The sequence below is a fragment of the Acomys russatus genome, chromosome 14, assembly GCF_903995435.1.
Source record: "Acomys russatus chromosome 14, mAcoRus1.1, whole genome shotgun sequence".
In the NCBI taxonomy this organism is placed as follows: domain Eukaryota; kingdom Metazoa; phylum Chordata; class Mammalia; order Rodentia; family Muridae; genus Acomys; species Acomys russatus.
In genome coordinates this window covers 44,747,199-44,760,754 of record NC_067150.1, presented here as the reverse complement: position 1 = coordinate 44,760,754, position 13,556 = coordinate 44,747,199, and the positions used below count along the sequence as shown (strand labels likewise).

The window sequence follows — 13,556 nt, the reverse complement described above, 5'->3', positions numbered from 1 at the left end:
ACCTGTTTGGGGGAGGGGGACCATGAAGCAATTGATTCCTGTGGCCAGTCTACCAATTAACATTAATGAAAAGTTTCACTAAATAAACGTCTTAAACTACAGAGTCTGAGGTGCTACTAGACGGCTACTGGATAGCCCCCACCTCAAGCCGGCCGCCTCCTCCTTGCTGAACATGAGAGCATCCAGGAAGTGATGTCAAGCCTTTCTCATCCCTCTTCTGTCACTCAGCTAGGCACACTGATGTCTCAAAGCTGGTTGGCTACTTTAGGAATATATGAAAGAGAGAAGCAAACCACTCTGTTTTGATTTTTAAAATCATCCATTTGGCAAATCTTTCCCAATAGGTGCTAGAAAGATTGAGCACATCCCCCTCATTATTTTAGTAATTTTTTAAAGAAAATTTCACATTTAGAAAGAAATAATCATCCTTTGAGGGACTGAAGAGACAGCTCAGCAGTTAAGAGCACTGACTGCTCTTCCAGAGCACCCAGATTTGATTCCCCACACCCACATGGCAACTCACAGCTATCTGTAACTTGAACTCTAGGGGATCTGACACCTTCTATGGACACCAGGCATGCACATAGTACACAAACAGGCAGGCAAAACACTCTTAAACATAAAAAGACAAAAAAAAAAAAAAAATGAGGTTTATTCCCCAAGGAAGTAAAACCAAGTCTAACTATTTGGGGTTGAGGCTTACTGGTGGGGCCACCTAGCATGTGGGTCCCAACCTCAGAAGCACAAATCCAAAAGACAACAAACAAACACAGTGCATCTGCTTAAGTTCTTTATTTCAACACAATCGTTATTTTAAAAATTCCACCTTCTATTTCATATCCCTTACTTTGGCAACAGATCTGAGGAAAAAACATAAAAGGAGTATTTGACGGTTTTGACAAAAGTGCTTATTACAGCTTAATTGTTTTAGAATGGATTGTCCGGTCACAAAGACATTAAGTACTAATACAAACTTGCAAAGTAAAATATTTACATATTTATACTGTACATTTAGACAGGATATTCTGCAGCTTGCTGTAGATAGACAATGAACTCTAAGCAGTAAGGCCTGTTTGAACAAACCAGCATTCAGTAGCATTTGTTTTTACGGCGGTATGAGTTTCTGTTTGGTTCTCATCTTTTCCGCAACCTATGTAGACTCCTGTTAACACCCTTGTGACTCATCTTTATTTCTTATACAAAATAGTTTTCTCTTGACGTTTATCCTTAACCAACCAAACACATGTTCATAGCAACTGGAGTTTTAGTAAGATCAATGTATTTTTGATGGAAGAATAAACTATTCAGAAGGGAGCATCTAAAAAGTAAAATAATCTTATTGAACCCCATTTTAAACAAATTTAACAACACAATGCTTATAGTTGTGTTAGCCTAATATTTAAGCAAACTAATAATTTCCTAGGCACTTATTAGCATTGATTAGTTTTTTACTCCATTTACAAGAAAGTTTAATGATTATATATTTTAGGAAAAAAATCAATACAAAATGTCTATCATTAACATTACCATGACTTTGCCCAAGGCAAGCATTAAAAAGTAGCAGTTTACATAGTACAATACAAAGAAAGTATCTATACTTCTTTAACGAAGTGCTTCATAAAACTAAAACAATCAAGGTGCTGTTCTATTTGTGTGAAAGTGCTGTTTTCCTCATCCCTCAGCCTGTTAGCAAGGTAGTCCTTACACATAGTGCAGACGAGTGGTGGGTGCCAGGCGCCTCTCAATATGGGTAGCATATTCCCATATTGGAGTCTGAGCCCCCAAACATTCGTCCTTCCTTACGCCGACTTCCCTACCACAGAACCTCACCTTGTTGGAAAGCAAGCTGACTTCATGTCACCTCTTGTAGACTCATGTAGGTTCAGAAGATTCATTGAAATAGTATCTCATGGTGGTGATCATTAAAACAACAACCACAACAAAGATCTTAACATTAAAAGATCTCTGAATATATTAAAATCAAACACAAAAAGTCATAACTTGTGAGAGGCTTCCTTTAAATAATCAGATAAATAGCAAAAGAGGAAAGGCTTACGCACAAGAATGCACCATTAAATAAGAAGTTGATTTTTACTCTTTACCATTCAAGTTTGAATCAGTTCAGGACAGCTGGCTTAGAGTTTGACTAGGCATCTTTCTGAGCGTCAACTTGGCTAGAGCTCAAAGTTTGAGCGGACAGGTAGGCAAAGCTTCCCCGAGAGTGACCTCAGCTTCTCAGCTTTTGAGTTCTAGGGGACCGATGTAAACTAGCCTGGGCAGTAGGTGTCCGGGTCAGACAATGCTGAGGGCAGTAATAACACAGATCTTCCTTACATTTGTGTCAGTGCCAGATCTATACATGTATTGCCAGTGCCTGTCCTTAGCTTCAGTTTATCTGGACAAACAGTGGAAAATAAAAGGATGTCAGAAAACAGCTATAAAAGAAGTAAGACAAAAATCCACTCCTGTAGGGCTGGAGAGATGGCTCAGAGGTTAAGAGCACTGGCTGCTCTTCCAAAGGTCCTGAGTTCAATTCCCAGCAACCACATGGTGGCTCACAACCATCTATGATGAGATCTGATGCTCTTCTGACCTGCAGGTGAAACACTGTATACAGAATAATAAATAAAATCCACTCCTGTATTGAGATTCAGGATCCCATGCTGCCTGCAGGTCTAAGTCACCCTGAGCCTCGTCCATAGACTGTCGCCTTTAATTAGAAGGCGAGAAAGCTCCCAGTCTTCTCTGTTCTAGCAACTAACGAGGTAGGAAGCCAAACTGGCAATGGGTAGGTATCACAAGTGATTTACAATAAATTAGGAGTTCTGAGTTAGTTGTTCCTGAGGGTTTGATAGATGGTTCAGCATAGAAGCCGAGTGGTTCCCAGACGTCACATCAGACGTAGCGTGTTGAGGACTCTCCCAAGGCTCCCGCTAAATGCCCCATCAAAAGTGTTCTAGTCCAAAGCTTCTCAGGCTGTGGGCCCCTCACGCTATATGGGCGTGTATAACTAAATGTGGGGTTGCAAAGAAAAATGGCGTCGAAAAGTTTCTGAGGGTGCACTGAACAACAAAAAATTCAAAATTAAACACATAATGAATCCTGGTAGTGCTTACCCCATGGCGTGGTGTGGCTTCACTGCAACCTTGCTTCAAACACACAGCACATGTGCACCTTGTACTGGGAGGAAGAGGAAGAGGAAGAGGAAGGAGTGCAGGGAGAAAGGCAGAAGGGGTGGGGGAGACGGAGGGAGGAGATCTGATATTATCCTGCACCGTTTTTACTACACATGCAAAGATTTCTGCTCAGATGGAAATGCAATTACAGACACAAAAACTTTTTTAATACTTTATTCCACAGCGTATAGGTAACATCATGTCCTTAGGCTGCATTGTGATAGACAGATATACCTATCTTATTAGTATATGCTTTGTTTTTAATCTCGAACAAATGGTAAATCACATGTAAGCCAGAAAATTGATTTAAAATACATTTGAGTTATTAGTGAATGTTTGATTTGCATACCTATTTTATATATGTATATACCTGAAGTCATGTAAAAATTCTCCAAACTACAAAGAAATTAAGTGAGGAAAGTTTACGAAGCCCCAGCCTGGGTTATAAATAAGGAAATGAGAACTGGCCAGGTCTGGAGAGATAAGAAAGAAAGGCTGTGGAGAGAGCAGCACTGAAGCTGGTCCAGCAAAGAGCTGTTTGCTCATCCGCATCCCTTAGATTTGTCCCTGCAGCCAAGCCACAGTGCCTAGATCATTCCAGGTCCACCTTGATGAAAACTCAGCTGACCAGAGTTCATGTCAGAGGCAGCCCCGCTGTCTGAGGCCCAGCGATGCTCAGGGGAAGGGGAAGCAGGCTATCCCCATGACACCTGATAGGCTGTGGTCATACAGTGTGGGAGGAAGACCCCCTTCTGTCAGAGGTCTAGGGGAGGGAGATAGGGCAGAAGAGGGAGGGAAGGGGAGATGGGAAGATACAAGTGAGGGAATAACAATTGGGATGTAATCTGAATAAATTATAATTTAAAAAAGATGAATAAAAAAAAAGAAATAAAATAAAAATTCAGCCAACCAACACAAACGGTTTCAGAGAAATCCCTAAAGGCACTAAGGGGACTGACCCCTTCAGATATAACCTTGCCATGTTCTCTAAACATGTGTGTCAAGGCTCCACTACAGAAGTGCAAGGATGCCCTCATAACGGTCCTTTTGTCATGTGGCTGGAGAGAGCTCAGTGGTTAAGCGCACTTGCAGCTCTTGCAGAGGACCCAGGGTTGGTGCCCAGTACCCACATGACCCCTGAGAACCCTCTGTTACTCCCATTCCCGGGCCTCTGAACCCCTCTTCTAGCCTCTGTGGACACTGCATGAACATGTGCACACACGGTGGCAGTATTTTATCCCAAGCTCGCTTTCCCTATGTTCTATTTAATATCTTGAATTGAGGCTGTGGATGGAGAGAGGCAATTCAGTTTTGAAACTATACCGGGTGTTTAGCAAATAACAAGGCTGAACAAGTCCCCAAACTATTGGGGGTAAGAGATGTTAAAAAAACAACAAGCAAACAAGCAACCATACCAAACAAAACAAAGAAAAAAACCGATGGGGGAAACAGAGCTAACATTGGAAAGTGGCTTGGTTGGAGGAAGAGACAGGGAAGGCCAAGTTCAAATAAGGAAAAACAAGCAAACAAACCCCCTCAAAACCAGTGAGCATTGCTCTTAGAATTCAGAAGGGAAAAAAAAAAACCAAAACCGAAACCAAAAACTAATGACAACAACAACAAATGGAATATAAAGGAATGGGTTGTTTTGGTATAGACACTGCCCAAACCAGGTCTTTATAAGTTTAGACTCATTTCAATGGTAAAAAGCAAAATGTGTATTATATTATGCAGTTTCTTGCAAAGGTCTCATAGTTCTGACTCTTTATCATTTTCATCCAGATAATATTCGTCATCTGTGGTTGTGTCTGTGTCCCAGTCTGAGTCCACTGGCTCCACTGGGTCTTCCTTATAGATATTAAGTGGTTCACTTGGAAACAAGCCTTCTTCTGGTGCCTGGCCACCAGGAGAATCTAACAGCTCTGACTGGGACAGGTTGGAAGCGTTAAGTACATCATCCTTGAGGAAGCCAGGGTTCTTGAGAAAACTTGGCTTCCATAATCTTCCCTGTGTGAGTGACCGTTTGACATTCTCCAAGAAAGCCAATTGCTGCTCTTTCCCAAAAATCCCATAGTCAATAGGCCTGGAAATGGATGAGGTGGACTTGGGGCCCCCTCGCGTCCTATTGTTATACAGAGCCCAACTTTCACTTTCATGAGAGGCGGGAAGCTCAGAAAAAGATTTGAATCTTCGACTGTAGCCACTGTTGTGGGAGGAGTCCTCTTCAAGGGACAGCTGGCTCAGAGCACTGTCAATGGAAGTATTTTCCGAGAAGTGGCGCCCCCTGGCTTTGGGAGGATGGCTTATGCACAGCCGGTCTCCATGAGCATAAAAGTTTTTTAAACTCTTTGACCGATAGAGGTGTGGTGCAGATTCTAACTCTGGAGATGGGGCACTCTTGTGGCGCAGCTGACAATGGGAGTTTATTGTAGATTTCTGTGCAGGGTCCAGGGGTAAAGGAGGACTTAACCTCTGCTGCTGGTCAGAGCTTTTTTCTAAGGGGCTGGTAAGCATAAGCTGCGCTGGAGCTCCCGACTCTCCCGAAATCTGAGCTTTAGAAGCCCTGCTCTTTGGTGCTGTTTCTAAGACACCGTTTGACTCATTCTGATGTGGGTTGGATATTTCAGTAGCCTGGAGAAGGGTCTCAGATTTGTCCACAATCCTCGGGGTGCTTTCATCTGTGGACTCTGTGGATTGTACAGGAGGTTCAGAGGATGGCGGGCTGTCCTCTGCTCTGCAAAGAGATAGCCCCATAAAGCCAGGTTTGCTTTCACTCTGGGAGAAGATAGTGGCTACATGTTTTCTGGGACTTAAATCCTTAGCTGGGATTTTTCTGCTTGCTTTAGATATGGCTGCCAATCTGTGTTTCACTGAGTATCTGTCTGCTTTTGTTCCTAGGTCACCCGTGTTGGTTTTATTTGTAGTACTTCCTCCAGGAAGTAAAGTTTGGTCCCATGCCAACTTTTGTGTTTCGTCTTCAAGCTCCCTCGTCTCTGCTGTATTTGTCTCCTGACTTCCTGCCTGCCCAGATTCCAGCTGCAGATCTACTCCCCGAGTCTTAGCCCCTTCTGGAAGTTGCAGCTTATGCAATGCTGGTGGTAGAGCAAAGGCTTGGCTTTGTGAGTCAGAGGGCATTTTGTCAGTCAGTTTTTGGCAGTCTGATCCAGTTGTCCCACTGGTTTCCCTAGGCTGTGACCCATCAGAACTGTCACCTACAACTACAGCCAAGTCATCTCTCCAAGGACGCCTTCCGTTTCCTGTTGACGTAATGGCCATGCCACCTGCACGTGTTCCAGGATTTCTTCTGGTTTGGGAATTTTCAACATTATCTTCTGAGTGGGATGGGAGACCAGGGGGAGCCCTGTGTCTGCCTTTAGAAGGCTGTTGATGACTTTTAGTGTTTTCCTCTCCAGCACTTTTTTCCTTGAGCAGTAATGGGGTCTGTAGGATTTGTCTTATCAGTTCCCCTCCTTTCTTCTTCCTGCTTAGCGAGTCACCTACAGTGGCTTTAGATATGTTACCTGGGAAGGTCTCTTTGGTCTTAGGTTCTCCTTGATGAAGAGAAACATCTGGCCTCGCAGGAGCCATTTCCTCTAATGTAGATCCGGGAGCCTCCCTGTTTAGTAATTGGGAGACAGCCTTATTTTCAGTGCTGTGAGAAAGACAGCATGGAGCCGACTCAACCTGTCTCCTTTGGTCTTGCAGCGGAGGTGTTCCTGACTGCACTCGTGAAGGACAGTTTGGCTCGTCACTTTCTAAAGCATCAGGAAGCGCTTTAAACTCTCCCTGAAAAGCATCTCGAAGTAAATCGGTACCTTGTGCATACTGCTGAAGGAGGCTGCAGAACTTCTTGCTCGGTTTCCTTGGTAACGTATAATAGATCGAAACCACCTCAAGGCATTTTACATTCTCTTCATCCCCAGAGACAGAGAACATGCTAGTCGTCTTAAACTTATGTAAGGCTTGCCCACTCTCTTTTCCTGACCCAACTGTACACAGAGGCTCCGGGGCTCTGTTTGAAAGGGTAAATGAGCTCACCCTGCGGGCAGGAATCTCACCATGCTTTCCGGTGTGTCCTTGAGCAAGTTCCTTTTGGTTGTGTCTTTCAGAGAAGGTACTCTCTCTACAGGACAAGTCACCATCCAGAGAGTTATAAAATGTGCCCCCTGGCCTGGGTGTCACAGCAGAAACATCCCTGTGCAGGACGGGCGGCTTTTCTCTTTCACCACTTTCAGCCAAGGTGCATGGATCCCCTGAGGGACATGATGTCGCCCTCTTGATGAGGAAAGGGAGCGGCCCCTTCCTGACAGAAGCTGATCTAATGGCTTTCATATCTGTCATCCTCTTGGTGGCTTCTGGTGTCCCCACAACCGAATTTGAAGCATCAGTCATTGACTCAGGAGAACCGGGTTTGTCAGAGGTGTCCTTCTCAGTGGGAACTTCTGCTTTGTTTTTCACTTGGAACGGAAGTGGCCCATTCCTAAGAGAAGCAGCCATTACCTTACTTTGCGGCTGTCTGCTGTGTATGTGAAAGCTGGCTGAATTTCTTGGCAAGGTGCAGTAGACTGTGCTGAGCTCTGCAGCTTTGCCGCTGCCTTGGTCCTCAGCAAGGTTAATGCCTTCACTTGTGGCTGCCGCTCTACTCTCTGTTTTGGTTAGCTTCTCAATATAGGACACACGGCGTCTGACTCTTCCTTTGTCCCTCCCACTTCTGAAGGGAGAGTATGAATGGCCGCGGCCAGCATCGTGCGGAAGTGCGGGACCATCATCAGTCTCTCGGTTGTCCGCGGGACTTACAGACAACTGATCATTTTGGTTTTTCCTAGCCTTGTCTTTTTCTTCTCTTCGTTCTAGAGATGGTTCTTGGTCTGAAAGACTCCTGGAGAAGAACACTGCCGTGGAAGGTACCCCAAAAGCATCAAGGAAAGAATCCCTCGATGGCACGGAACCTTGGTGTGCATCTGATGACACACCCAAAGGGTCTCGTGAGCCACCGTGCCCAGTGGCCAGCCTGCTGCCATTGTTAGAATGAGCAGGAGGGCATTGTTGTTCGTCAAGATCATCCAAACTATCAGGCTCCTCTGGGGGCTGTGGGTCTTGGTTAGCAATGGGTTCAAAGCACCACGGGCTATTTTGAATGGTGCTTGAACTGTCTTCATTTTTCTGGTGACAACCTGGACGTGGGCTGGGAGGAGACAGCGGGGGTGGTGTTCCACTTTCTTGGGTGAAAGGCAGGGAAGCAGCTGCGTCAAGTTTCCTGTTCCCAGGAAAACATTTATTTTTGCTCAGTTCATTGCCTTTCTCTCTTTGTGTTGTGTGAATTTGGGAAGTACCTTTTCTGGAAAAGACCCTGGGTGATCTTCTGGAACTTACTGTGGCAGATGCATTAAAGCCATGCCTGTCATTTTGGGTTGAGTCCCCGGAGTGGGCATTTTGAAAATCAGGTAAATCATTAGCGATCACTGACTGTGAAACAGGTTGGAGTAGCCCACTCGGCTTGTTTTTCTGGTCTGTCTTGTTTAGCTGTTCACCCTCTGAAATAGATTCATTCCTATCTGTCTCACTGTTCATTTCTGTGGCTGGGATGTTGGACTGGGTCTCAGGAGTCAAACGGCTACAAGCCACAGGCACTTCTGCACAGCTTCGTATTGGAAGAGGGTCTGGCTTATTGGGAACCATTGTCTGCAAAGTAACTGTGGAATTCTGGGAGCTGGGACTCTGAGAACCCCTTTGGTTGTCAGGAATGAGGGGGGAGGGAGATCTGGAGGAAGATACTAGAGTCTGAGCCTCATCTACAGCTGCTTCCATAGGAAAGTGTTGTGTAGGACAGTGGCCCTGCCGAGAGTCCGTCCCAGAAGATTGGATATGGCAGCTTGAACCAGTTATGAAAAACCCATCTGGTGTGACAAAATGGGGTGGAAATTGGTTCTCATTAACAAGTGAGGTGTCCATGCTCTCCAGTGGGGACACTTGAAAATCAGATCGCCAGCAACGTGGATCTTCTCGACCTCCGAAAACGTATGTGCCATAGCCAGGAGAACGTGGCCTCCAGTGCTGACACGGGGCAGCGTGACTCCAAACAGATGGCACCGGGTTTGTTTCAACAGAAATCATTTCGAAGTCCTTCTCAGAAGGAGGAAATGACTTCCTGCTGTGGGGAAAGTCAGACCAGGAAGAATGTTCTTCCTGTTGGCTCCAAAAAGAATTCTGTCCAAATCTCTGTTCTCTGCTCTGTCTGAAAGTACTGCTAAAGAGAGACCTTGCAAACGGGTTGTTCTGGTGGTAAAAGGGCACGTTCTCTGAGTTCTCCAGCGTGTCAGGACTCATTGCGTCACCCATGGGGGCACTAAAAGGAAAGCTCTGGTAAGCACCTTGTGAGTGGTATGACTCATATCTCCTACTTTCCTGAAAACACTCAGGAGACACATACTGCTCAGCAGGGTCAATGTCCATTGGTGATGGCACCCCTGCTGACTCTTCCTGATTCTGCCTGTATCTAGAAGAATCTGGCCTGTTCCAGATGATTGATGATAAAGGCGTCCTTTTGGGACTTTGCTGGTGCCTCACTGGTGTAAAACTACTCTTGTTTTGAGGGTCGGCTGGAAAGTGTAAACTCCTTGCAGTGAACCGCCCGGCAGCTGGTGAGGCTGATCTTTGGCGGCTGTCGAAGCACAGAGATGTGCTGCCAAATGTATTCTTTTGCATGAAATCTTCTTTGAAGCCTCTGGGCTCCCTGGTCCTATACATATCATAAATTGTCTTTGTCCTGGGAGAAAAGGTTTTAAAGCCTTCTCTAGGAGTTCCCGGTCTTAGAATGTCATAGATAGACATGTTGGAAGTTTCGCTGTGGTAGTTTTGATGCCTTCCTGTGATAGGACTATGCCTGTTCCTACTTGAGTGAGAATACTTGATCTGTGTTCTTGATCCGTAGTTGAATGGCACTCTGGTATTCACCAAGCCCGCAGGTTGTTCCTGAGCCAGCTTGCTATCCAAATCGTCTAAAACTAAAGGAGAAGGTGAATTAATTTTTGTATACGATTTTGTAGTTTTATAACAATTGGAGTAATTGAAGTTCCCCTTCTGAGAATCATATTTTGTTATTATAAATATAAACATAATGTTATTTTGCCCACCCCCATCCTTTTTGTTTTCTCAAGACAGGGTTTCTCTGTGTAGCCCTGGCTATCCTGGAATTCATTCTATAGACCGACCAGGCTGGCCTCAAACTCAGCTTTGCCTGTCTCTGCCATTTGGGTGCTAGGATTAAAAGAGCGTGCCACCACCTCCTGCCTAATATAACATGAACCGTGACGATGTTTAATGATAATATGACGTTTATAAGACTGTAATGCAATTTTCTTTCTTGTGCTCATCATACCTTTAAGGGTGTAAAGCCGAGGAGACGACTTGATCTTTAAAATGTTGTAGTACAAACTGGAGGAGCTGGATTTGTAATCCCAGCCCTGCGGGGGAGGGGACGGCAGCGGAGGGCAGGGGAGGGCAGGGGAAAGGAGGGCAATGGAGGGCAGGGCAGGGGAGGAGACGGCAGCGGAGGGCGGGGGAGGGCAGGGGAGGGGACGGCAGCAGAGGGCGGGGGAGGGGAGGAGAGGGGGGCAGGAAGGGAGGAGATGGAGACCAGCGGGACCTTGGAGCTTGCTGGTCAGCCAGCCTAGCCTAACTGGCAAAATCCAGATCCCAGGAAGACTTCATTTCAAAGAACAAGCTAGGGATCAGAGTGGTGGCTCAATCAGTAGACTGACACCTGCATAAACACGCAACAATTGAGTTTAGATCCCCAAGTACCATGTGAAAGGTCAGGCGTGGTGACCTGGACCTGGGGTGGCATCCCTGGGGACGCCAAGATAGAGGATTCCTGGAACTCAATAGACAGCCAGTCTAGCCAAATAGGTTTGCTCCAGGTTTGGTGAGATGCTCTCTCACAAAAAATAAGGTGGAAGCCGAGGAACGGTTCAGCCGTCACACGACCCCGATGATCTCAGTCGCTAGACCTGTACAGAAAGAGCCAGGTGTGGTGGCAGACACCTGTCATCCCAGCACTCTCATAGCATGATGGGAAAAGGCCCAAAGCCAGTGGACCAGCTCTTGTGGCCTATACTGCACAATGACAGAAACAACAAGAGAGACCCTGCTTTACAAAGGTGGAGGGTGACAGATGGCTGCTGAGAGTTTCCCTTTGCCCTCCTCATGTGCACCATGGCACACTCACTTCTGTACTCATACACACAAAAAAAAACCAATTGTCTAAAAGATAGAGAGCTAGACGGTGGTTCAGTGAATAAAGTACTTGCCCAGTTGGTGGTTAGAATGAAAATAGCCTCTACAGGCCCATAGAAAGTGACATTATTACGAGGTATGGCTTTATTGATGTAGGTCTGGCTTTGTTGGAGGAAGTGTGCCACTGAGGGGTGGGCTTTGAAATTTCAGGAGCTCAAGCTGGGCCTGGTGGCAGTAGCGGTGGCCTTGGCGGTGGCGGTGGCGCACTCTCTTCCTGCTGCCTGCCACTCTGGATGGAGCACTCTCAGCTCCCTCTCCAGCTCCCGTGACTGCCTACACGCCACCACGCTTCCCACCAAGATCAACAACGGATTAAACCTCTGAACTGTAAGCCAGAGCCAATGAAATGTTTTCCTTCATAGAAGTTGCCGGTTGGCATCTAATACCAATTTGGGCCTCTCCATATATGTATGCATATATGCACAAACTCTCATGGGTATCCATCCACACACATGCAAACACATCCACATGGAGCTGTATTTCCCCTAATGAACTTAAACCAGTTTCTCTCTGTATATCGAAAGCCTGCTTACTCTTTGTGCAGCATGAGCTAATAACAGAAGAGAATAGGTGGATTGTGATGCGGGATTGCCGTGTAAGGACCAGGCAAGCTGAGGATTACTACGGCATGTCTGTACTGCTTCCGCGTCACCAGGCTGCTGTAATAGCTCAACCTGTATTCACACCATGGGACGGGCAAAAAAATAAGCCTGCGAATAGCATGTGACTTCTCAGCTGACCGGCTAAGAAAACATCATTACAGGCAAAAGTTGACTACCACCTAATGTGTAAACACTTAGCTGGATACATTGGGATGACATGTGGAAATTAAAGTTCTACACAATGTAACACACATCAAAGCCTTACGTTAACTGCAAGACAAAAGACATTTAGAACAGAAAACAAAAGAGATCACGAGGCCACGGGGACGCCTACCCGGGAATAGCCACTCCCCTTAGCCCATAACAGAGTTCGCGCACTCAAAGTTGTTCAGAGTGTCACATGAGTGGGGCTGTTTTTCTTACTACTCCGGAGGCCAAAGAAATCACTGCTCTGCCTTGTGAGCTTTATTTTCAGAGGCTCGTGCTGGGACCGTGCTGGGACCGTTCCTCTTCAAACTAAAGCTTCATTTGGATTAGATTGTTAGATTTCCCCCCTGGTCCCTTGCCCATCTTGCCCCAGGGTGTCCCCAGACAGAGAGCCAAGCTGCAAAGCTGCTGACTGACTGTGGACTTCACTTTCCCAATGGCCAGGCATATCGGGGTACAGAATAGCACCTGTAAGGCGAACTACAGTATCGGTGACAAGGTTCACGTGTATTATCTACTTCTGGAATCCGGGTCAGCGTGGGCAAATTGTTTGATGACCACTGGATTACGTCACAATGCGTGGATGCCCTAATCAGGAACCATAAGTGGCTTTAAGAGCAAGCTTTATAGATGTTTTTTGTTTTTTTTTTTTTGACTTGAGGTAAAATATTAAACAGCATCACCAACCCCTATGTCGGTCAGTCTTTGATCTCAGGTTACTTGCTTAGATTATATTTAAGTGGAAGGTTCTTCAAGACTTGGGTTCATGACATAGGATGGCGTCCTCTTTGGATAGAGGAAGCAAGTTCAGGCCTTGATTTGTTTTGGGCGTTTAGTACACACTACAGTCGGCATTTGCCTCTCTCTGGTTCCCAGAGTCCCCAGGGAGAGCTGATGCACACATGAACTTACCTTGGAAGAACTCACTCTCCAGCAGGGAATCATCCCAGGGCGGAGGCAGGCCACTCTCCTCCCTCATGATGGCCGGCTTAGGAACGAACGCACGGGCAACCGGCTGACTCCCAACAGGTGAACTGTGTATTATTGCCTGTCAATTTTAAAGTTAAATATATATATATATATGATTATTGGGGGGACACTTGTATGTCTAAGAATTACCCATCAATTACTAAATCAATTTCTCAATTTAGTGTTTTATTTTTGCTATTATGATGGATCACGAACACCTACACATACCCTCACATGCATGCTTCCTAGATATATATTCACACATACGTTGTCCTACACAGGCACTCATTAGTACACTCCTATACAC

At 45.7% G+C, this 13,556-nt stretch overlaps 1 protein-coding gene across 1 annotated transcript in view; it reads right to left on the bottom strand.

Annotated features, from left to right (window-relative positions):
* Positions 1-4,897: 4,897 nt before the first annotated feature.
* Exph5 (exophilin 5) overlaps positions 4,898-13,556 on the bottom strand; it is a 72,879-nt gene continuing 64,220 nt past the window's right edge. The window contains exons 5-6 of the mRNA XM_051156449.1: positions 13,193-13,328; positions 4,898-10,180 (exon numbers count right to left, since the gene is read on the bottom strand). Of these exons, the coding sequence (XP_051012406.1) occupies positions 4,926-10,180; positions 13,193-13,328 (5,391 nt within the window). The 3' untranslated portion in view covers positions 4,898-4,925. The remainder of the gene's footprint in view (positions 10,181-13,192; positions 13,329-13,556) is intronic.